General features: G+C 38.8%; 1 protein-coding gene across 1 annotated transcript in view; it reads left to right on the top strand.

The window, feature by feature from the left end:
- The window catches only part of dnah5 (dynein, axonemal, heavy chain 5), a 372,198-nt gene that overhangs the window by 192,095 nt on the left and 154,069 nt on the right, over positions 1–26,034 (top strand). Inside the window, exons 24-35 of the mRNA XM_048562706.2 lie at positions 287–522; positions 1,119–1,337; positions 1,662–1,724; positions 3,234–3,472; positions 5,059–5,299; positions 6,557–6,756; positions 7,913–8,066; positions 10,193–10,356; positions 11,377–11,533; positions 15,611–15,823; positions 16,357–16,581; positions 18,189–18,361. Of these exons, the coding sequence (XP_048418663.2) occupies positions 287–522; positions 1,119–1,337; positions 1,662–1,724; positions 3,234–3,472; positions 5,059–5,299; positions 6,557–6,756; positions 7,913–8,066; positions 10,193–10,356; positions 11,377–11,533; positions 15,611–15,823; positions 16,357–16,581; positions 18,189–18,361 (2,284 nt within the window). The remainder of the gene's footprint in view (positions 1–286; positions 523–1,118; positions 1,338–1,661; positions 1,725–3,233; positions 3,473–5,058; positions 5,300–6,556; positions 6,757–7,912; positions 8,067–10,192; positions 10,357–11,376; positions 11,534–15,610; positions 15,824–16,356; positions 16,582–18,188; positions 18,362–26,034) is intronic.

Here is a 26,034-nt window from a genome sequence, read left to right as displayed (position 1 = left end):
TAATCCAGTTTTGATTTCTTATTGATTTCTCAGCACTTTGGTTGAGACACCAAAAAACAAAATAACAAAACCCAAGTAGTTTTGTCAATAAACTCTATCAGTCTGACTTGTGCCTTTGCATGAGTCAGATTCAGACGTAATGAAAATTTCAGTCATCGTTAAAGATAATCTAAATGCAAATCTGAATATAGGATGTCTGGGTACTTGTAATCGGTTAGCACATTTTCCAAATCATCTGTAATTTGATCCTTATAAGCAGAATGTTAAAAGTTGTTGCATTTTTCAGCTGATCTCAAGATGGCACTAACTTCAGAAACCAAAATTTGGATGATTGATTTGGGTCGATATTGCAATAAAAAGTATCAAACGGAGATGGAGAACATTTTTACATTTATAGATGAAGTCAGCAAAAAATTGAATCGGCCTATCAAGGATTTAGATGATATTAGAATTGCCATGGCTGCACTTAAAGAAATAAGAGAACAACAAATTTCCATTGACTTTCAAGTAGGACCCATTGAGGTAAACCTTTGTTTCAGTTTAGAAATTCTGAATTCCCTTAACATGATGCTTATATGAGAAAAAAGTTTTATATCTGATGTTGTTGAATACTGATGGTTCTTAAGGAATGTGCAAAATAGATTTCTTTACTAGTGTCACCTGAAAATGTGTAGCACCTATATTTAATTTTCTTCGTTAGGATGCTTTATATTGTAAAGTTTAAAGTGCCACACTGATGTTAGTGCCACAAAAGTAATAGGAAAAGCTTTTCGTTTGTTTTAGTGGCTGGTATAAATCATAATTTCATCGTCCCTTTTTGCATGATTTACAAAGAGCAAATTGTTCATATAATCCTTTTTAATTGAGAACAAAATGAATTAATACATGTGAGCTACAAGTTGCAATTTGTTGTTCTCTGCTCACACAATTGTTGGGCATTTTTGAAGTACAATTTTTAGTGGACTATAACAATTATTAAAATAACTCCACCATTCAATTTTTCCCTGTGTAGTTCTTCATGTATTACTATTTTCAATTTTTTTTGTATCCGCTGGCTATTCACAGCCATTACGTAAGATTGAATTATCCTGTGAAAACTATTTTTGCTATTTTAATAGGAATCCTATGCGATGTTAAACAAATATGAATTGCTTGTGGCTCAGGAAGAGATAGAGAAGGTAGACACGCTTCGCTACACTTGGGAAAAACTGCTGGTGCGTGCAAGTGAAATTCAGAATGAACTAGTTGCCCTACAGCCAAATTTCAGAGGAGAATTGATCAACAATGTGCAAATATTCATTGATGACTGCAGTGAGTTTTATGCAGATTATGAAAAGGTACGCTGAAACAACAATTAGAATGAGTGAGTCAATGTTTATGGTTTGCAGACCGAATTAAATGTAAATATATTCTTCACATAAAATTTGTTTAGGATTTCCTTTCCAAGAAATTGATTTTAAAACCATAAAATAGTTGCTGATTGTTCCATATTTCTAAAACTTGGAAAATTTATTTCAAACCATTATTCTGCGAACATAGCTCCAAAGGTATAAATGTTATATGGTAATCACTTGTTGATTAGCACTCGGACACCATATCTATTCGAACATTTCATAATTACTTAACTATAAATGAGGAAGTCTTATTTCTGTTTACTATAGGAAGGACCAATGGTTATAGACCTGGCACCACAGGATGCTAGTGACAGACTCGTAATTTTTCAGGTACGTTCTCTTTGTTATGGTCCTAGCTTTTATTAATGTTTTACTAAAAATAGGCCCCTGCTTCCAAAATTTTGTTGAACTTAATGACATAAATCATTGTAGCGTATTTTAAACTCTCAACCTCTTATTTGCTAGACCAGTCGTGTATTTATTATGTTGATTGTTGCCCCGTAGATGAATAAGTGGACAGCAGATGCTCGAGAACAATATATTTTTACAATGATCATTTCGTTGTTCTTCATAAATGCAAGGGGAAAATATTTGATCCATCCCAAGTACAGTTTTGGGAAATCACAATAAATGGTCGAACTGTGTGGGATCCTTCCAATGTAGAGAGTAGGCAAACTGAATGCTGCCTGTTTATTGTCATGTTCTTTGTGCAGTCAGTGCCAAATGTACTGTTGAATGCCCTCACAACTCAACAGGTCTTTGCAAGGCTAGCACTACTTAATGCTCACCTACATGGTGCTGTGGATGCAATTAAAGGCATTCTTCACCGTAGTATCCTGCCTGCTGTCCTGGCTGAGATGCATGCTTGGTCCACACTGCTACCTCTTTGCATCCAGCTGTTCAGTGAGATTCCTGAGGCAATGGTGGAAGACAAACTGGAGATGGAAATATCACCCACTTGAGCCAGGAGGTAACTTGATGCAAATAAACTCACGGTCTCAGTCACCCTCACAGCTGATGAGTTGTCCTCACCCTGCTCTGAGGCAGTATATCGGTTGTAGGAAGTGGAAGATTCCAGCTAGCACCCCTAGTGAAACAGAAATGTCTCACATTAGTACTCACTAAGTTTAACAAAAACAAAGTGCTTCCAGAGGGGATTAGGAGAATACAGCCTCGTACAGAGAGCCATTCTGTCCTCCAACTCCTTTATCTGTTAAAGCTTACTGTCCTCTGTGCCACCTCCAGTCAGTCTCCTGGTCATGCAACAGGCCTGGGTGGGGATGGAAGTTACAGCACCTTTGGCTGGGACCAAATTGTCTATGCAGAACACTTGAAGTCAGAGCCCAAGGCTTCATCTTCAGCAACTCTAAATAAGATTGCCAACCACCGCTTGCTGCTTAGCAACAGTCTGAGGAAATCATTCAGCATCTAACCTGAAAGCATTTTATAATGCATTTGAGTAACACTAGTCCATCCTGTAATTGAATGCATGAATGCTACGTTAAGAAAAATTATTGGCTGGAGCATTGAACTTAAAATGGCACTGCTGATGTGAAATCAGCTGAATTATGTCACAATTTTCTTCTCTGCATGCTCCCTGCATCTGTGCTAGTAACTACCAGAAATGACTTTGAGTATAATCTACACCAGAAGGGTCCATATGCAGCATTGATGCTATTTTGGTAACAAATTTGCTCACAGACATAACTGAATGTTGTCATAATGGCCTGTGTTTGTAATATCGTATTGCTGATTCATAGAAGGGAATAATTTTTCACCACATGTATTGACCATCAAATAATTAATATTTAGGACTTGTGTACTTTGTTTTGTTACCAGAATCGATTTGACAACCTGTTTCGTAAGTACATCACTTATACAGGTGGTGAGGAGCTGTTTGGCTTGTCTGTCACTGAGTATCCTCAACTGCTGGAAATAAGGAAACAGTTGACTTTACTTCAAAAGTTATATGGGTTGTACAACAATGTGATCAATACTGTCAGCAGTTACCATGACATCCTGTGGTCAGAGGTCAACATTGAAAAAATCAACAGTGAACTTATGGAATTTCAGGCCAGGTAAATATTAGCTTTTGGAAGAACTGATGTTTTGTCCCCTGTTATTTTAAGCATGCAGGTTTTTGCTCATGCATATAAGGCTTTCTAACATATCGTTAATTAAGTTATTCATTTAGCTACAGATATTCTGCTTCTTTCATCGTTGAAAACCTTCAGGAACTAAATTACCTGTATTTTGCTTCTGACCTCAATATACTTTACATCACATGGACTGCTTAATTCTGTCTGCATAATTTTGCTTATATCTGCCCTTTTCTCAGGTGATTTGCTACTTTAATCCTTTTACAGGCTTTTATCACTTTAACAATGAATACTCCAGTGGTGTTTCAATATCTGTAATCTTCCACTATTCATAAGTTCTAGCTGCTTGTGTCTCCATTCCTGTTCTAATCAATCCTATTTTGCATGCAAATTACACTTTGTCCTGCAGTTGCTTTGTGGTTTTCAGCAGTATACATGATACTCACTCACTGGAATTCCCTATAAACTCCTCTTCTCCTTTCAAGCCTTCTTTCTTAAATAAATGTTTGATCTCTCCTAGTTAAGTTTTATTGGCTTGGTATCCATTTTCCCCATGTCTCCATGAAGCACACTGGCACATAGATTACATTAAAAGGACTATAAAAATGAAAGGTGTCATTATTGAAAGACCATAAAGATGGCTGGTGTCGCAATTAAATGTCACATTACTACACGAGCATGTCTCCTGCAAATCTCCATGATATAATTTGTTTTTAAAATGAAACTGTATTTATAATGAGAAGCACAATACTTTAATAACAGGTATATCTTGTCCTCTAGTGGCTAACCATAGTAGTGATTGTTTGGTTTTTTAAGAATTTGTAGCACAGTAAAGAATAAGATGCCTACAAATCTAACAGCATAGTTAAACAATGGAACCTGCTGGCTCTGTTTGTCTTTCAGTTTCTGATCAATGAGGACTACGGGGGATGGGTTACTGGTTATATACAGAACAATTAAATGATACTATTTTAATGGAGGATCTCAGAAGTTCAATATTTTTAAAATCTTGCTGCTTCATCCCTGTGCTGTTAGAATTTTTTTCTTCCTTATGACATGATTTTACATTATGGCTCAGTTTCATTAATTTCCAATATATTGTAAAACAAAATAGTCACTTTCTCTTAGAAAATGCAAGGATTATCATTTCAATTATTATTTCAGTTAGAAAATCTTTTAGCTTGTTTTACAATAAATTCCCGAAAGACACATGGATGATATTGTTGAGAGCAAGCTTTATTTGAGTTCCTGGCATGATGCTTCGCCTCTCCATATTTGGGGTGAATGCCCTGTTGGATAATCAAATGGCCAGAAATCCAGATTTTCGATAAATGGCAATCTGCAAGCGATCTGCCTTTTATGCTACACAAAATATGATAGCAAAGTGTTTAATAACAGTGTTTGAACCAAAACAAGATTGTTCATTTATTCAACACTACCATAATCTCAAGCAAATACTTTTTATACCTGTAATAATATAAGTAACAAACTAAAATTATAAATGTATTTCTGAGTGTTTCTGACTGTGCACTACTTATGGCTCAGTTTTCTTTTTTGTACTTCAGATGTCGTAAGCTTCCTCGGGCTTTGAAAGAATGGAAAGCATTCCTGGATCTGAAGCAAACTATTGATGATTTCAATGAGTGTTGTCCACTCTTGGAGCATATGTCAAACAAGGCTATGATGTTACGGCATTGGAAACGAATTTCTGAAACCACAGGACACAATTTTGATGTAGAAAGTGAAACTTTCAAGCTCAGAAACATAATGGAAGGCTCAATACTGAAATATAAAGAGGAAATTGAGGTATTAGTTGTATGTTTAAAAAGTGGATTACTTTTGTAAGATGCATATCTTTAAGAGAAGAATATGAATATTTTAATTTTGGCATTGGATAAAGATAAAAATCAAAAGTAAAGATCATGGGCAGTTCACCCACTTTTAAGATCGTTAGTTGGAGATATCTTTTCAAGATTTGAATACACAGTTTTCTGGCATCATACCTTTATCGTATTTTACAAATGATGTACACTATATCCATTAATTTTCCTAATGATCCTTACTGGACCTCCTTATCATGAAGTTATCCAGATTTTTACAAAAACCAGAATGAGCTTGGAAGAAGCTCTATTGTTAGTGTTAATTAAAACATGAAAAAAATATAAATATTTAGACCCTTATGTTTTTGTGAAAGAAGATGAAGTGTCTGACAAAATTTAGTAAAGGATCTGAAAAAGTATTCTGAATTCTGAATTGTACTGTGATCATAATGCTTAAACATTAGATTTCCCATAATGCACTTAACTCTGTTGTGGCCATATATGACTTACATTGACCAAATTCACTCCATATTTTATTGACATGAAGCTACCAGAGCCTAAACTGTAATAGAAGAATGAAGAGACATGTCGGATGTTTCTGACCTAATCTACTAATTTATTTCAAAGTTTTTCTTTGTAAAAGAAAAGATTAATGTGCGAGTCGGATAATGATATTGGCATTAGATCTTCACTGCTTTATGTTATTACATTATGATGAACAGGGATAAGGAAAATGCAGGTTTGCTTTCTCCCTCTATAGATTACTAATTTTTATTGTGTTGTAGTTGGGTTTATGGAAGCCAGGAAAATCTCTCCAGGGATAAATTTGGAAGGGTTTTTCCACAGTGCTGGTGTATGTGGACTAAGCTTGGTTCACAGTAGCATCAGTGAAGCTTGGGAATATGTAAACAGTTTCTCAATTAACCACTGTTTAGTTTGTGCTCAGTAAAGACCAGGTGCTAACTTGAAAATACATTTGACAAAGACCGAAATACTTCAGTTCCTACTAGAATAAAGTTCATAGTATTAACTGTTTGCATATGTCATGTCCAATGCCATTCTTTTTAAATGTTAGCTCTTTAAAATTGAAAATAGGACTGGAAAATGCAATTATGCATATTTGAATGATATTTAATTGAATAACAGTCATTTCATGTTTACATTTTATTAAACTTTCTCACAAACCAGCAAGATCTTCCAGTTGAAGCATCATTATGGGAGCTGTCAGTTTTTTTCCTTGTAGGACATTTGCATTAGTGCAGTGAAGGAAAAAGACATTGAGCAGAAATTGAAGCAGGTTATAGCAGAATGGGATAGCAAAACATTCACTTTTGCGAGCTTCAAAACACGTGGCGAGCTTTTGCTGAGGGGAGACAGTACAGCAGAACTCATTGCTAATATGGATGACAGTCTGATGATCTTGGGTTCACTGTTGAGCAACAGGTAAGCAGTGCATACATACCTTATGCATAACTTTGTCTCTGGCAACCATAAAAACAGATTTTTATAGCTTGATTTAGATACTGTTATCAAATCATTACGTAACAGCCCATATCGCCCAGAGAGCAGAAATAGTTGGATTTCTGCTGAACCCACAGATTTCCCCAAATTGATGCTGCTGCAAGTTTCTACTGGGATCTTCCAATCCTGGCTGTTCTAGAAATGTGGAGTCAGCATCCTCAGGGAACTCAGTTGGATTTTAATGGAATTGTGGGAGGACAAGACATGCCCTTTTTATTGGCACAGGCCACCGTATTGTTTTAAATATCCAGCCTACGTATGAATGAATTAATGTATTTAAATGAGTGGATGTGAATGAGTGAATGGGGAGGTGTGGAAGTAGATGGGTGAAGTGGGTAGGTGAGTGAGGTGGTTAAAAAGATGAAGTTGGTGAGTGAAGTGGGTAAGTGGGAAGGTAATAGGTACGTGAAGTTGTATTCAGTTTAGGCAGGGTCATTGGTTAGGTAAGGGGGATTGGTGATTGTGGGGCTGGCTTGATAATAGCATAGTTGGGGAGTGTTAATCAGGAGCTCAGGATGGCAGTTCATTGGACAGTGGGGATGGTCAGGAAGGTAGCTGGTGATGTTGGAGACATGGTCAGGAGGTCATGAGTGTGGTCAAATGATCAGGGAAGGAGGTTTGCTGGGGATCTGGGTGGGCAATTTTGTGTGTAGGTGGATATAATTGTGTAGGAAATGGACTTGGTTTTACTCTGCCTAACATTTACTGGGTATATATTCAGGTAAGTGCATCAGATATGTAACAAGCCTCTGACTCTAGTTTGGTGTACAAGACATTGATGGGGAGCCCTGGCAGATGATTTGCCCATTGGTATTGAAACTGTCTGGCCAATTCCCAGTGATGCCTCTGCATCTAGACTTCCGAAGGGTCCTGAAGTGCATCTCAGTGTTACAGTTTATTTGATCTCTTCTGATATTCCAGAGATTGGAAGATTTGGCCCAATGTATGTTAGTCCTCGCTACGTATATGCACGTATTTAAAAATTATTGATAACATGGATGGGGTAGCCAAGGAATTCTGCAAATGTAGTTCCTTTTGATACATTTTATTTGCTTGTGTTGTGCTTTATTTTATGGAGGTACAATACACCTTTCAAGACACAAATTCAGAAATGGGTCCACAATCTATCTAACACAACAGATATTATTGAGAACTGGATGACTGTGCAGAACTTGTGGATTTACTTGGAAGCTGTATTTGTCGGTGGAGATATTGCTAAGCAACTTCCAAAGGTATGGAAGTGATTATATGGAGTTTTACTTAAATGAAATCCATCGCATCCCCTGATTTACCAAATTTTTCTTTTGTTAAGATGGAATTCCACTTTCTGTGAAAGCTATCAAAATCCATGGCATAAAAATTTACCAATGGAAATGAAAAAATGCAATGAACAAAACTAATAATTAAGAGTAGCATGGTAGCTCAGTGGTTAGCACTGCTGCCTCACAGAGCTTGGAATGATTCCAGCCTTGGACGACTGTCTGTGTGGTGTTTGCACGCTCTCCCTGTGTCAGCAAGGGTTTTCTCCAGGTGATCCAGTTCCCTCCCACCGTCCAAAGGTGTGCAGGTTGGCCACACTAATTATGGGGTTACTAGGATAGGGAGCGGCTGTGTCTGGGTAGGAGGAGGCAATGGCCTAGTGGTATTGTATATATCTGGGGGTTGGTTAACTTGGTTGCCTGACAACTAGTTTGCAATGCAGATTGAACCAACAGCATGAGTTCAATTCCTGCACTGGCTGAGGTTACCAAAGAGAACTCCCCTTCTCAACTCCTCTCCTCAGCTGAAGTGTGGTGATGGGGTGGCACAGTGGCTCAGTAGTTAGTGCTTCTGTCTGTGTGAAGTTCGCACATTCTCTCTGCATCTGCATGGGTTTCCGATGGGTGCTCTGGTTTCCTCCCACTGTCCAAAGATGTGTAGGGTAGGTGGATTGGCCATGCTAAATTACCCATAGTGTTCAGGGATGTATAGGTCAGGTGGGAAATGCAGGGTTAGAGGGATAGGGTAGGGAGGTAGGCCTGGGTAGGATGCTGTTTGGAGCGTTGGTATGGACATGTTGGGCTGAATGGCCTGATTCAACACTCTGGGGGATACTACAAAAAATCAATTCTATATAAAAAAATTGTAATAACTCAGGAAGCCCTACTAGAAAGGAACATTGTTATTGTTGAACTCTAAAATAGAGCCACTACTCTTGGAATACATAGGCTAGCTTCAGTTCTGCAGACCCATTCCTGGGAGATTAGTTAGTAATTCCCCATGAACCTTACCAGGGTTATCACAAGAGTGTACCATTGTAAGCGAAGCTACTCTATTTTATGTGCTAATTTCTATAATGTTGTACTCCACCAAGTGTTTTGAAGTACATACCATTGTTTTATGGAGGCGTTGATATGTTAATAGTGTTTATTATTTTCATATGGTTGAGTGTGCCTTCTTCCTCTTATTATGCTTGGTGAGAAATTACTTTGGGTAGGAAACAATCTTGAATGAGCCTTTTTGCACAATGCAGCAGATTAGTGCTGTTTGCTACCGGCTTTTGGCCAAGATATGTACTTATTAATTACACAGGTAAATGAAAAACTATTTTTGAAAGAATTCCAGATAGGATTCTTTAACTTCTGTGACCACCAGTCATAGATGAAAATAATAGGTAAAGATTGTTCTGAAAATCGCATGACCAATAACATGTGAAAAAGGTAAAATCAAGCTGAAGAAGACCAAGTATCTTCAGAATTACAAAAGAGAAAAGAAAGGAAATATAAGAGGAACTATAAAAGTCAATTGCAAAGTTTATGTACTTCAAGAGCAGGATTTATAGAGGCCTATAGCTCAGAAAAATACCCTTCAGCCCAGCGTGTACACACCAATCAAAAACAACTGCCTAATTATTCTAATTCCATTAGCCAACACTTGGCCCATAGTATTATATGCCTTGGCATCACAAATGTTCATCTAAATACTTCCAAAATGTTTTAAGGTTGTAGCCTCTACCATACTTTCAGGCAGTGAGCTCCAGATTCTCACCGCCTACCGGGTGAAAGAAAATTTTCCTCACATCTCCTGTAAACCTTTGCCCCTTACCTTGAATCTCTGCCATCTAGCTATTAATCCCTCCATCAAGGGGCAAAGTTTCTTCCCATCTACTCTACCAATGCCCCTTATAATTTTATATATCTCAATCATGTCCTGTCTTAGTATCTTCCCCTAAGGATAACCATCCTAATGAAAACAAGAGAGGGATGTCAAGGATGGTTAATCTCTAATAGTGTGAATACTATATAGGGATGTGAAAATGACACAATTGCTAAAATTGTATTTTTCAATATTTTTCAATTTCATTCCACCCTGATTAAAGGAAGCCAAACGTTTTTCCAACATTGACAAATCATGGGTGAAGATCATGACTCGGGCGCATGAGACTCCAAGTGTAGTACAGTGCTGTGTAGGGGATGAAACCATGGGACAACTTTTACCACATTTATTGGAGCAGCTGGAAATCTGTCAGAAGTCTTTGACTGGGTAAGCTTCAACCCATATCCTACTGTTAGCTACACTGAGGTAGGTAGGTGTGTTCCAGTCAAATGATTTGAGCCAGATTTCGAAGTTTGATACCTGACTCAATTGTTTGAAATGGACTGAAGATGATGTCGTTCATTTATTGTCCATTATCAAGTGAACGTTGTTTAATTTTGTTTAGTTTACTGTTCAGCTTTCAAAATTATTCTGTGTAATATTAGTTCATTTAAATTTGAAATGTTAAATAATAGAATTCTTTTCTGTGCAACATATTTCAATTAGTTACCTCTAGTTGAATGAAAGCATCTTAATCATTAAATTTTAATCTTCACCTTGTTAGAAGCAGATGTTAAATGTAATGGTTAGTTTTGTTTTCAAGTCCTTCCCTAGTCTGCACTTCTTCCTATTGCCAACTTTAATTATCTCCATAACTTAAAATTATTCTTTTGTGCTTTTGAAATCTTGCAATGTTCTACCATTAGGCCCTGGATTTCATTTGAAAAAAAAGATGTGCTGTGTCTAATTGTGAGCTACTAGCTTGTGAGAATTAAGATGTTAGGATGGATATTTCCCTAAGCAATAATACAAACCAAAAGCTACAACCTTTGCGTGATAGTCAGTCCAAATGTATTGGACTATTTTGAGCATCAGGCTGGATGTGTAACACACACCTGATGAGCTACCATCTGTTTTGGGCTGGTGGCAAAGACTAATTTCCACTCTTCCATTCCCTTGTTATTTGATTTTGATAGAACTGTCATTTTTAATGAAATTTGACATTTGTAAATAGTCTGGAGTTTCACACTTCATACTTATTATAACTTTGCTGTAGTCTTCTGACAAATCACACCTTGCTCACTGTGATAGGTGGGATGCCTGCAGAAGTCAAATACAGCAAAGCTTTCAAAACCTACAACCATCCTTGGGAGGATCACTCTTGGGTGGTTACACGTTACTTGACTTTATAAGAATTATGATGTGGACTCTTGATATTTTCACTTTGGTTGTCTTGTTTTGTTACAGGTACCTTGAAAAGAAACGACTGCTGTTTCCACGGTTCTTTTTCGTATCTGATCCAGCACTTCTTGAAATTCTTGGTCAGGCTTCGGACTCTCACACTATCCAAGCACACCTACTAAATGTTTTTGATAACATCAAAACTGCCCACTTCCATGATAGGGTAAGGCAAAGAACAAATGAATTAAATGAAATAGATTATTCTTTTCTATTGTTCCATGTTAAAAGGAAATTGATATTATTTCTGTGATTTTTCTTGAATTAGGACATTAGAGGGTAGATAGTCAATTATTGTGCTCAGACATAAGGATTCACCTGGTGTAGTGCATAGAGGAAAATCAAGCCTGGGGGATAACTGGTGTTTAATGAAACCTGACAAATTTATCACCGTTTATTTAAATCAACTTAAAAATGAACAGGATACATGAAATAAGTGCTGCCGGTGCCTCAGAAAATTAAATAAGACATCGCATACAGAGAGATGGGAATTCTGCACCAGGACAGGATTAAACTACAGAGATCAATTTGAAATTCATAATCTCTAAATTACTTATTGGGTCATTGAGAACTAATTTAAAGCAATGTTACAATCCCTATAGAGACCAATAACTTTAAGAAAGATATTTTAGTTTGAGTGACTGTCTTAAAAAGACCATATTACAGGAAAATAGAAAAGCTCAGCAGGTCTGGCAGCATCTGTGAAGAGAAATCAGAGTTAGTGTTTCAGGTCCAGTGACTCTTCCGTACCAGACCTGAAATGTTAACTCTGATTTCTCTTCATAGATGCTGCCAAACCTGCCGAGCTTTTCTAGCAACTTCTGTTTCTGTTTCTGATTTATAGCATCTGCTGTACTTTCAGATTTAAAGACAGGAAAATCCCTGTTATCCGTAATTCTCATGCAGTTGACAATCAATCACTCACTCACTCGCTTTCTGTCTCTTAGTGATCTGGCAAGCAACTCCCGTTTAGTGCAAGGTTATGTTTGAATCAAGAAGCAGTCAGTGACATGATGCACCCACACTGTGTGCAGTTGTTAAGTATGCTGTTAAGTATCCTTTGAGGATAATCCATCACTCTGTGGTGGTCCACATCCTTTTCACTAGCCCATCCACAAAGACCTCCGAGTTTTTTCTGTCAAGCATGGAATGAGCTTTCCTTTCCTCTGGATGATTTCTTCTGTGGTTGTGGTTGAGTGCCACAGTGTGAAGGGCCATTTTGAGCTTGTAGTGTCTGAAATGGCGTGCAGTAGGTTTTAAATATGATACCAGTGACATGGATGGCAGAAGGCCCCAGCAGCTGCAAGTACTTCCATCTCTCAGAACACATGATCTCCTGAGATAAGTGCCCAAAAACCTGGCTTCATATTTAGTGAACTGAGGTATGGACGATTGTGAGAGAAAGTTGCCCCAAGCTATATGATACTTTCGGTTTTATCTTCCCAGTATCAGTCAAAGGCGATTCTTGCTCCCAGTGGCTTCCTTTTTGCTCTCTGAGCTGGGTAACTTTAAATCCTCAAACTGAATTTCACTATGAGACAGTAAGAACTGCAGATGCTGGAGTCAGAGACAGCAAAGTGTGGAGCCGGAGGAACACAGCAGGCCAGGTAGCATCGGTGTAACAGGAAAGTTCAGAAAACGAAAGGTCCCACCCGAAATGTCAACTTTCCTGCTCCACTGTTCACATACTTGATCTCTTCAATCTGAGTATGAGCTCCCTCCTGCCTTTGATATGATAAACAATAAAAACAGCATTTTCTCAGTTTCAGGGTTTAGGACTAGATGTAGTTATCCCTATGCTGTCTTTTCTTTCTCTCAGAATCTTCCAGAATTTCATTATTTTGAGTACTTCATGGATAGTTTAGAGCACCCTATGAGCTAACACTACACTGATTGGCTGTGGACTCTTCATCTCTGAAAGCTCATCTCCATGGCAATTTAAGAAACAGATTGGTAAAGACAAATGTAGGTCCCCTACAGACAGAAACAGGGGCATGTATAATAGGGCACAAAGAATTGGCTGAGGAACTGAATATGTACTTTGGTTCTGTCTTCACAAAATGGGATACAAATCAGATACCAGAATTGTTGGAAGATGCAAGGTTTAGTGAGAGGGAAGAGCTGATGGAGATCAATAGTAACACAGAAATGGGATAATTGTTGGGATTGAAGACCGATAAATCCCCAGGGCATGTTAGTCTATATCCCAGAGTACTTAAGGAAGTAGTTCTAGAAATAGTGGATGCAATGGTGGTCATCTTCCAGGATTCTATAGACTGTGGAACAGCCCCTGCAGATTGGAGGGTAGCTAATGTCACTCCTATATTTAAAAAGGGAGGTAGAGAGAAAACAGGGAATTATAGATTGGTGAGCCTAACATCGAAAGTGGGGAAAATTTTTGAATCCATTGTCAAGGATGTTATGTCAGAGCATTTAGAAAGCAGTGGCAGGATCAGACAGAGTCAGCATGGATTTATGAATGGGAAATTGTGCTTGACAAATCTGTTGGAATTCTATGAAGATGTAATTCATAGCATTGATAAGGGGGAGCCAGTTGATGTAGTATCGTTGGGCTTTCAGAAAGCGTTTGACAAAGTCCCACATCAGAGATTAATGTGCAAGATTAAAGTGCATGGGATTGGGGGAAGTGAATTGAAATGGATAGAAAACTGGTTGGCAGAGAGGAAACAAAGAGTAGGAATTGATGGGTCCTTTTCAAATTGGCAGGCAATAACTACTGGGGTGCCACAGGGATCGGTGCTGGGACCCCAGCTAGTCACAATATATATTAATGGTTTGGATGAGGGAACAAAATGCAACATCTCCAAGTTGGCAGATGATACCAAGTTGGGTGAGAGAGTGAACTGTGAAGAGGATGCAGAGATCCTACAGCATGATCTGGACAGGTTGGGTTCGTGGGCAAATCAATAGCAAATGCAATATAACTTGGGTAAATGTGAGGGTATTCACTTGGGAAGCAAAAACAAGAACGTAGATTAACTACTTGAATAGCTGTAAATTGGGAGAGGGGAGTGTGCAGCGGGAGTTGAGTGTCCTTGTGCACCAGTTGCTGAAGGTAAGCATGCAGGTGCAGCAGATGATAGAGAAGGCAGATGTGATGTTGGCCTTCATTGCGAGAGGTTTTGAGTACAGGAGCAGGCATATGTTGTTACAGTTATACAGGGTCTTGGTGAGGCCACATCTAGAATATTGTGTGCAGTTTTAGTCTCCTATTCTGTGGAAGGATGCTCTTGCACTCAAGGGAGTGCGGCGAAGGTTTACCAGACTGATTCCAGGGATGGCAGGTCTAATGTATGAGGAGAGATTGACTAGTTTGGGATTGTTTTCGCTTGAGTTCAGATGGATGAGAGGGGATCTCATAGAGACTTAAAAATTCTAACAGGACTAGACAGGGTAGATGCATAGAGGATGTTCCCAATGGTGGGTGTGTACAGAACAAGGGATCACAGTCTGAGGATGCGGGGTAGACCATTATGACAGAGATGATGAGACATTTCTTCACCTAAAGAGTAGTGAGCCTGTGGAGTTCATTACCACAGAAAGTACTTGATGTCAAAACATTGAATGTTTTGGTATCAACTAGATATAGCACTAGATGTAGCAATTGGGGCAAATGGGATCAAAGGTTATGGGGAGAAAGCAGGATTAAGCTGTTGAGTTGGGTGATCAGCCATGATTGTGAAGAATGGCAGAGCAGGCTGGAAGGGCCAAATAGCCTCCTCCTACTCTTATCTTCTATGTTTCCATGTTTAAATCACAGTGAACTTGCACCAAGTAGAAATGGCTGTTAATTGGCTGTCTCTACGACTCTCAATTTCATCTATCGTTGAAATTCAATAGATGTTTAAAGTCAACCTTGGTTATAGAAGCTGACATTCCTGACACCTCCTGGAGAGTAAAAGTTTGCCCTCAGTCATTACAAATAATCTTGTATTTTTCTACAGGTGTGCATATCTTGCAACTTACTTCCAATTACAAAATCCGGGTCTCCATTTAACCTTTAATAACCAAGTTATTCAAATTTGTTATTGGGCAGAATTCAGAACGGCTCAATGCCTCCCCTTCATTTCTGCATTTTACCCCAAGTTAAAGTGACGGTCCTGGAACATAACACAATGATAAACATCCTAATTCTAATAGTTGAAATTAACATATGATCATCTAGCAACCACTTGACATGACTGAGTTACTACTCAAAATTTATGTGGCTGTATATTAACAGGTGTATGACCGTATTTTGGCTGTTTCTTCACGAGAGGGTGAAACCATTGAATTGGATAAGCCAGTCATGGCAGAAGGAAATGTAGAAGTCTGGCTAAATGCTTTGCTCATGGAATCTCAGAAATCACTCCATCTGATCATTTGTGCTGCATCTATGAGTATTCAGGACACTACCTTCCAGCTGGTTGAGTTTCTTAACTCTTATCCAGCACAGGTATTTTTCTAATAAAAAGGCTGCAATATATTTTCAATTTATTTGAACGAACTCCAGTAATGATTTCATACCAAGATCATTAAACCTTTGAAAAGATAGTTTTGTTAGAATTTCCCCTTATTTCAGCCTCTATAAAATTATCCTGAAAACACAATTGGGGATGTTTGTATATTGTGAGGATCCAGCGAATTTCAGTTATTATTGGTTTCTCTTTCACAATCATTTCATTAACATACAGTCAGAAATATCTTAAGATAAATTCTTAATATATAGTTGCTTTACAAACTTGTTTAGTCTAAGGTGCTAGTTATGCTGGAATTCCATCTGTTATGAACTAAAGAAGGTTTCTTCTCAAACTAAATGGGTTCGATGGGCCAGACTTATATAAAAAATCTTAGAGTAAACTTACAAAAGCATGGCATATCTTCAGCTAGATTATAGAACTTTATATACATCTGTTCAGCATTAAATAGTTTTCCTTGAAAATGTACTCTTATTTCAGATTATATCAAATTTCAGTTTACCTTCAACAGGTTGGATTGCTTGGAATTCAAATGATCTGGACAAGAGATTCAGAGGAAGCATTAACTAATGCCAAATATGACCGAAAAGTCATGCAAAAGACAAATCAATCTTTTTTAGATTTGCTGAACACCCTTATTGACATGACAACAAAAGACCTAAGTGCTATGGACCGTGTGAAATATGAAACCCTTATCACTATCCACGTGCACCAGCGAGATATCTTTGACGACCTGGTAAGAATTAAAGATGGGTAGCATCCTTTCTTGATGAAAGCAGAATAATAAAATTTTTTTACTGATGAAAGGTTCTGAAAAGAAAGTTTGAACCCTAATATATTCTTTGGTGAGATACAGACAATGATGAAGCAACAATGATAGCCAGTATAATCTTTCTCTTATTGTTTTGTTTTAGCAAAAGCAAAATGTAATATTTGGGTAACAAAACAAAAAAACTGGACACAGGTGTCAAAAAATTGGCCATAGAAAATTTAAACTAATCTAATCTAATCTAAACTAATAGTGAGAAGACTTTGGCACAATTTTTAACATATAAAGTCAAAATTTGATGAAATGCAAGACATTCTTGCTGTTGTATGTTTTGACCACTGCTATGTCGTTAGGATTATTCAATAATTCCAAAGCCTAATTTTTCACCATTGTGATAAATTTGGTTAAATATTATATTATATAAAATTTTTTTAAAAATGATTATTACTTTAATTTTATTACTTCCAAAGTTCATACAGTTCTATTGTGTTATCTATGGGAATATTATAGGAGTGGGAACAGATAATTCAGTCCCTTAAACCTGTTCTACTATTCAGTCAGAATGTAGTTAATCTTTACCCCAATTCAATTTGCCTATCCTTTGACTGCACCCAAGGTAACCTTACTTAGTAATTATCTAGTAATCTCAGTCTTGGAAAATATAAATTGAGCCAACAAATATAACCTTTTGGGCAAGCGAGTTCTAGATTTTGAAAATTATGAAAATATATTGTCAGACCAAAACCATTACCTTCTATCCTTAATGCAAATTCTATTTTCAAATCACTGACTCCATTCCTGTCTGATGTGAAAACTCTGTTCACAACCCTTATGTCACTTTCTACACTCTCCTGTTGCTGCAACTCCCATCCATGCCTTTGCTACCTCAAGACATGACATTACAGCACATTCTGGACAGCTTTCCCACTTGCTAGCCCCATAAAGTTGATGCCATCCAAAACTCCTAACTCATGCCTGTTCATTAATCACTGTTGTTTTTTGCTGAACATATTTGGCTTCAAGTTAAGGTGTGAAGACTTCTTTTTCTGTGTTTTTGTAAACTGGGAGTAGAAATGAGAAAGAACAGTTGAAATAAAAATTGAAAAAGTGGCTACAGGTTTGAAAGCAAATAACCCAAGGTAGGCACTGTAGACAATTGTTTGAACAAGCAATAATTAACATTCAGATTGCAGATGGTCTGAAGTCAAGGAAATGTACTGATGCATCTCTTGTGGACAACAAGAAGTTCATTGCTTTACATCCTGACTATTCATTCATGTTAAACTAGATGTACAAAAGTATTAAATGAAAACTGAAAGAACGTCAGATGCTATAAATCAGAAACAAAAATAGAGATTGCTGCAAAAGCTCAACAGGTCTGGCAGCACCTGTGGAGAGAAATACACTCTGATTTCTCTTCACAGATGCTGCCAGACCTGCTGAACTTTTCCAGCAATCTCTATTTTTGTGTCTATACAAAGGTATTAGTTCCTCTTTTCAGTTTAAGGTAGATTTTTTTGAAACTGGGTTGATGTATTGTGGCTTGTAACTGATGATAGAACTTTGTTTTGCAGTGTCGATTGCACATCAAAAGTCATACAGATTTTGAGTGGCTCAAACAATGCAGATTTTATTTCAAAGAAGATTCAGATAAGATGCTAATCAAAATTACAGATGTTGGATTCACATATCAGAATGAGTTTCTCGGTTGTACGGATAGATTGGTCATAACACCACTAACTGACAGGTGAGGAAATTGAACAGCTTAATGTTGAAGTGTTTCTCATTTCATTATTGTAAAATTCATTATTTCATTCAGGAGATGTGTGTTGCTGGCAAGACCTTTGGGATGGTGTTGATGAGATGTCTTCTTGAGTTGCTGCAGTCCCAAAGTCCAGTTAGGTAGAAATTTTCACCCGTTCATGATGAAGAATGGTTACATATTTTCCAGTCAGTTGAAATGTGACTTGCAGGGAAACCTAGAGGTAGCGGTGTTCCTGTGCTTCTGTTGTCTTTGTCCTTCTGGTAGTAGTGATCATATTTTTGGCAAATGATGTTGTATAAACCTTGGCAATTTAATACAATGCATCTTCTGAATGGCACACAGTACTGGCATGGGTTGAATGTGAATATTTGAAAAAATGGATGGGGTCCTAGTCAAGTGGCCTGCTTTACCCTCAATGATGTGGAACTTGTTGAGTATTGTTAGAGCTACACTCATCCAGGCGAGTAGATAGCATTCCATTGCGTTCAGTTGTGTCTTGCAGAAAGTAGGAAAGACTTTAGTGATTCAAGAGTTGAGTTACTCATGCAGCATTCCCAACCTTCAATTACTCTTGGATCTGCAGTATATTTGTGACTAATCCAGTAACTTTTCTGGTCAATGGTGAGGAACAGGATGTTGAAAATCCGGAATTCAACATTGATTTTTTTGTTGTAGGGAGGTTCTTAGGCTCTCTCTTGAGATGATTGGCGCATGGCATTACCTTGAGAATTATTTTTTCATTCACGGGATGTGCGTGTCGCAGGCTAGGCCCAATTATTGCCCATGTCTAAATGTCCTTGAGAAGGTGATGTTGAACTTTAACAGTGCTGATAGGAAGGGAGTTTTCAGCATTCTGATCCAGCAAATATGAAGGAACAGTGATGCAGCTCCAAGTTAGACTAATGTGTCGCTTGAAGGAGAGCTTGCATGGTACTGATGTTCCCATGCATCATCTACCTTTGTCCTAGGTGGTAGAGTTCACAGTGTTAGAAGGTGTTATTGAAGGAGCCTTGGTGAGGTATTATGTTTCATTACAAGGTGGTACATACTACAGCCACTGTGTATCGGTGGTGGTGGAAGTGAATGTTCAAGGTGGTAGGTGGGGTCCCAGTCAAGTGAACTATTCGGTCCTGGAAAGGTTGAATTTCTTGAATGTTGTTGGAGCCAGGTGAGTGGACAGTATTCTATCAAACTCTTGACTCATACCTGGTGGTAGATATTGAGGAGACAGTACTTGAACTCTGTGGCACAAAGGATGGGAGCAGGAGAATGACAGCTTATATTGAGACTTGGACTGACAAACACAAGTGAGGTAAGGAGTGGGGAGTAGTCAGTGTTGGGATACCGGGTGGAAGATGGCAGAGCCAAGCAATAGTTGTGTGGAGTCTTTGCATGAAAATCTGTATTGGAAAGGACCAAATATTTAGAGTAAGATGAAGTGGTGGGTGCAATCAGTGTAGATAAGCAAAAGCCAAAAAGGTAGGAGTAGTACTGTCCGCATGTGTGTTGTGCAGATCAAACTCAGGTTGCAGGCTGGTAGACATATCGGGAATTTAATTTAATAGGCTGTCTGTGTCTAATGTAGAGATAGTTAAAGAATTGGTGGCTCGGTTATGTGGTTTAATGAAAATGTTAAGGATGAATTGGGGAGGATCTAGGAGTTGGAAGAAGAATCTTGACAGGGTTGGATAGGGCACACAGTGGAGAGATGACACGTCTACCTCCATGACTGTATGGTCCATAAATTTTTTGTAGTGAGGTATCGGAATTCTCTTCCAGAGTTGAGAAAGAAATGATAAAATTCAATAAGAGAATAGATAAGGAGGAGTAGGAAGAGGTGTTAAAAGAAAACAGGAACGTAACAAGTGGCTGTGCTTAGGACCAAGTGAGTGTTGAAGACATGGGGAACAACTAGTCAAGCCTGTCTCTGTGTTACTGCAATGGAGTCACATGGATGTGTTAACTTGTGTGAGAGAATGAAATAATCCAGGCTTTTAGTTACTTGATACATTGGTAACACTCTGAGACGGTCCAAGTTTAATGGTTGTCATTTCAAGACCTAAGTCAGTGACTTGAGTAAATAATCCATGCAGACACTCAGTGACACACTAAACGGGGTGTAAAACTAGAGAGCACATGTTTAAGGTCAGGGGTGGTAAATTTGAAAAGGACCTGATGGTAACTTTTTCACACAGAGGGTGGTGTGAAAATGGACCGAGCTGACAGACGAAGTGATGAAGACGAGTATAATTACAATATATAAAAGGCATCTGGATGGGTATATGAATAGGAAGGGTTTAGAGGGAAATTGCCTAAATGCTGGCAAATAGGACTAGGTGAGATTCGGATGTCTGGTCTGAGTGGATGAGTTAGAATGAAGAGTCTGTTTCTGTGCTATATGATTCGATTATCGGAATAGATTGAAGAGTTACAGAGAGAAGGCACATAGTGTTTTAGGATGATCAAGGATGATGGGAGCAAGTCAAAAATGACTGGAAGAGTGTGGAAGCTCTTAAATAACAATGAACTCATTCAGGCCTCTCATAGCCAGTCACTTTAAAAGCTCACTTGTAGCTGCCAGGAGCACAGATTGAAAGGGGAGGAGCTGTTCAGTGCTAGGCGGAGTTTTAGATGTGGACAATTGGGAGAGTAGAAAACGTCATGTTCAGCAGATGCACAGAAAAATCTCTTGAATACATGTATCATTATTGTTGTTTGCTTTGCCACATAGTTCACTTGGTAGAATATTTATAGGTCTCATATACTAATATATCTAAAACCTCAAGATAGGGAGAATGTGACAAAAGAGATATCTCACAGGGCAACAGCTAAGGCCATAAATGGGCAACAACTGAGGGGAGAGTGGTCAAAAGGTAGTCTTCCAGGGAAAACACGGGAGAAGAATATTGGTGGAGCAATGCATGTCTTCACAATGCTCAAAGCAAAATATATAATCCACATGCTCACAGCAAAAGATTTTGGCTATATCCTGGAAAAATGAGTGCTCCGACAGTGATGCAGCAACTAACAAGTATAAAAGCAGTGCAATGATTTGTTGTTTTTCTGAACCACTGAGCAAAATTCTTGCCTATTTGCTATCGGACTGTAAACCATTATGTCAACTCACAGGCAAGGATGTGGAGCGGTACAGGAGCGCAGAACAAGAAATAGTATTCGTTAAAATCACACCACTCATGATGATAATGTCAGTGCTGAAATACTACAGTGTTAATTATGAAGTTACTCTGCTGTGTGATAATAGCAAGGTGGAGTTGAGGCCATCATAATGCAGCAATGAAAACCAGTTCCGGTTGTATCCAAAACATTAACATGGACAGAACAATGCTACTCTTACATCAAAAAAAAAGTGCCTGGCCTTTCTCTGTGTCCATTTTCATCAATACTTACTTGGAAGAGATGAATTGCCAGTTGAGTCTGACTGCAAGTCACTTCAAAACATTTTTCTCAAGTTGCTCTATATGATCCAAAATATCTTTGAACCTTTTTACTCTGGGTACAGAGATGCCATCTGGATGTGGCACATAAGCAAAGGAAAAAGATTTACATCACTGAAATGCTGTTGAAAGTAATATGCTGCATAAAGAAAGTACAGGATGTTCTGATAGGGTGTGAAATCTTCCAGATTCATAGTGAAACAGCAGCTGTTCATACTTTGGAAGTCATCATCCCAACAGAGACATTGGTCATCCTTCTGTTGCCACTGATCAAGAAGAGTACCTCTCAACATTTACTGATCGCCTGGAGGAGAATCTGCAGGGAGCTTTGCTGAACCACCATGTAATACCTTTGCATTGACATCTTGAATTATATTTGTAAAAGGCTTGGTCATATTGGGCGTATCCCAAGTCGGTAGATTTTACTGAGTTAGGGAGGAAGGGAAATATGCATTTGAATGGGGCTGAAAGCTATGAAGGGTTTCAAAAACAATTCAATCAGAACTAATGGGGCTTAACGTAATACCAGGCTATGAGACAGAGCTGCCCTGCTTGCCTATGGCTTTTTAATGGCCCACTTAAAACTCCAAAACTGTCATGTGAAGGCATGATCCTCCTCTGAAAACCTGTGCCTGCCACTGGCCCTGTCAATTATCATAGAACCTAGAACAGTACAGCACAAGAAAAGACCCTTCAGCCCAGTCTGTGTTGACCATGATTTTATTTGAAACTTATCCCATCCTCCTGCACATTGTCCATATCCCTCTATTCCCTGCCTGTTCATATGTCTGTCTAAATGCCTTTTGAACTTTTCTAATGTATCTGCTTCTACCACCTCCCTGGCAGTGCATTCTGGGCACCTACCACCTTCTGTGTCAAAAGTGTGTCTTGCACATCTCCCTTCAACTTTTCTGTTCTCTCCTTAACCCTATGCCCCCTAGTATTTGACATTTCCACCCTGGGACAAAGATTCTGACTAACTACCATTTTTATGCCTCTCTCAATTTTGTGTACTTCTATCAGGTTGTCTCTCAGCCTCTGATATTCTGACAAAAAAAAATGCGACTTTGTCCAATCTCTTCTTATAACTAATACACTTCATTCGAGGCAACATCCTGATAAACCTCATTTGCAGATTCTCCAAAGCGTCTACATAGTGTGGGGACCAGAACCACAATCAGTACTCCAAATGTGGCCTATCTAATGCCTAATACGCATGCATCATGACTTGCTAACTTTTATACTTTATGTCCCAGATGATGAAAACAAGCATGCAATACACCTTCTTCACCACCTTATTCACTTATGTTGCCACTTTCAGTTAGCTATGAACTTGTACCCTAACACCCCTCTGTATATCAGTGCTTCTAAGGGACCTACCATTAACTGTATTCTTTCCTCTTGCATTTGACCTCCCAAAATGCATCACCTCTCAACTGCCGCCATTAAATTCCATCTACCATTTCTTTGCTCAACTTTCCATCTGAATTACATCCTCCTATAACCTTTGACAACCTTCCTTACTATCCATAACTCCACCAATTTTTATGTCATCTGCAAACTTACTGATCATATCAACTATATTTTCAACTAAGTCATTCACATATATTACAAAAAGAGGTCCCAGTACTGATCCTTGAAGAACGCCACTGGTGTTCACAGACCCACAGGCAGAAAAACACCCCTCCACAAGTACCCTCTATGTTCTATGACCAAGCCAATTTTGCATCCAATTTTCCAACTTACCATGAATCTCACGTGATTTAATCTTCTAGACCAATTCACCATGGGTGACTGTGTCAAACACTTTAGTAAAGTCCATGTAGACGAATACCCACTGCCCTACCCTCATCAATGGTATGAATCAAGTAGGCCTCAGCTCCTGACCAAAAAGTGAAATTACATCATTCTCTGGTTTTAATGTCAGAAATTGTGCACCACATTTAAAGGACTATAACTTGTTATTTTTCTACATTTTTGACTGTGGATTGAAATAAAAAATGTCTGGGTTTTAAAAGCTATAGATTATGAAAAGATTACTTTTTGACACTTATTGTAAGTGGAATTTACAATGCTGTTCATTCAAGCAGTGGGCAAAATCTGGTTACAGATGAGCTGGAGCCAAGGGATGTGTATGAATGTAGATTTGCCCGGCAACAGGTAGCTGATAGTTCTGTGGAATGGTGACGCATTGTCAATGACAAAGGCTTTCTGCCTGCTGACAATTGAGTGATTGGCTTCCAGGTAGCTGAACAGCTTATGGGTGTGAATGTTTAGACAGAAGCAACAGATCTTCAAAAAGGACTGAGTCGACTTTTCCACTTATAAAACACCTCAAAACTTGAAGAAAGCCAGCTTATTTCCCACATCATTTGCTGTAAACTATTGCTTTTAACCAATAAGAGACAGTACTAGGATGAACCAGTTACCCTGTCCCTCCTGCAAGCAAGTAGAAGGAAGATTGAGGAGCACAAGTCCTGACAAGCATAAAGGATCATCTCTGCAAACCCTGTGACTAGGGACTGTTGAAGTGCCTTTTCCATCTTTCCCTCCATCCGTGACACCCTTTTTTGTGTTTGCTTGTATATCTGTCTGTATATGTGTGTAGGGAAAGTTTTATAAGGGAATTAGAGATTTAACTAATTATTGTTTACCTGTTTCTGGAATCTGTGTATCCATAATAAATGTAATTCTTGAACAGCTCAGAAACTGTGATGTGGAGGTGCCGGTGTTGGACTGGGTTGGACGTGGTCAGAAGCCACATGACACCATGTTATAGTTCAGCAGGTTTATTTGAAGGTTTTGGAGTAGATCTGTAGCTCGGGTTGTGTTGAGGTTGGTTGGCTCGCCGAGCTGGTTTGTTGTTTTGCAGATGTTTCATTACCATGCTTGGTAACATTGTCAGTGCAGCCTCCGATGAAGCGTCGGTGTGTCTTCCCACCTGGCTTTTAAACTCTGGAGTCTGTTTAGATGGATTGCCTCACTTCTGGGTTTCCTTCGAAGTGGAATGTATATGGGGTTGAGTTCAATGTGTTTATTAATAGCATGCTTCATGGAGTGCCATGTTTCCAGGAATTCTCGTGCTTGTCTCTGTCTAGTCTGTCCCAGGATCTTGGTGTTGTCCCTATTGAAGTTCATGAACACCAACTGCCCACAAAAAGACATGACCAATACTCACTTGTCTCAATCCACATGGACAAGAAGAACCACGACTTCAACTGGGACAACACCAAGATCCTGGGACAGGCTAGGCAGAGACAAGCATGAGAATTCCTAGAAGCGCGGCACCCCACGAAGCATGCTATTAATAAACACATTGAACTCGACCCCATATATATTCCACTTCGAAGGAAACCCGGAAGTGAGGCAATCCATGACCCCAGAGTTTAAAAACCAGGCGGGAAAGCACACCTCTGCTTCATCAGAGTCTGCGCTGAGGATGTTACCAAGCATGGTAACAAAATGTCTGCAAAATAACAAGCCAGCTCAGTGAGGCAACCAACCTCAACAGGATTACTTGATTAGATTATCTACAGTGTGAAAACAGGCCCTTCGGCCCAAGTCCACACCACCTCTTGGAGCATCCCACTGAGACCCATCCCCCTATAACCCACACATCCCTGAACATTACGGGCAATTTAGCATGGCCAATCCACCTAGCCCGCACATCTTTGGACTGTGGGAGGAAACCAGAGCACCTGGAGAAAACCCACACAGACATGGGGAGAACGTGCAAACTCTGCACGGACAGTTGCCTGAGGCTGGAATTGAACCCAGGTCCCTGGTGCTGTGAGGCTGCAGTGCTAACCACTGAGCCACCATGCTGCCCCAGATTTGTAATTGCAAGTTTTTGAAGTGCTGTCCGTTTGTCAGATGAAGTAAAGAAAAGCATACAGGCACATTATTTATGGGCAGAGAGATCAAAAGACCATGTAAATGGTGTCATTGGAGTGTCAAATAATAAATCTCTGCAGGCAATCAAAAGTGTCAAATGATATGAGTAAAGTGTCAACAGCTGAATAGTAAGTGAAGGAGGTGGCCTATAATCCAATTAATTGAGGCAGAGAGATAATTACAAAAAAATTTAAAATAAGATGGTGCTTGCAACAAATCAAATGGCTGGAATAACATGTTAGGTGTAACAGTCACATGTCAAGGGTCTAACCAAAGTAATAAGTAATCCAAAGCTGTACAAAATAA

The sequence above is a fragment of the Stegostoma tigrinum genome, chromosome 2 (genome assembly GCF_030684315.1).
Source record: "Stegostoma tigrinum isolate sSteTig4 chromosome 2, sSteTig4.hap1, whole genome shotgun sequence".
Taxonomy (NCBI): Eukaryota; Metazoa; Chordata; class Chondrichthyes; order Orectolobiformes; family Stegostomatidae; genus Stegostoma; species Stegostoma tigrinum.
The sequence above is the reverse complement of the archived record's forward strand: the minus strand, read 5'-3'. Positions and strand labels throughout refer to the sequence as shown.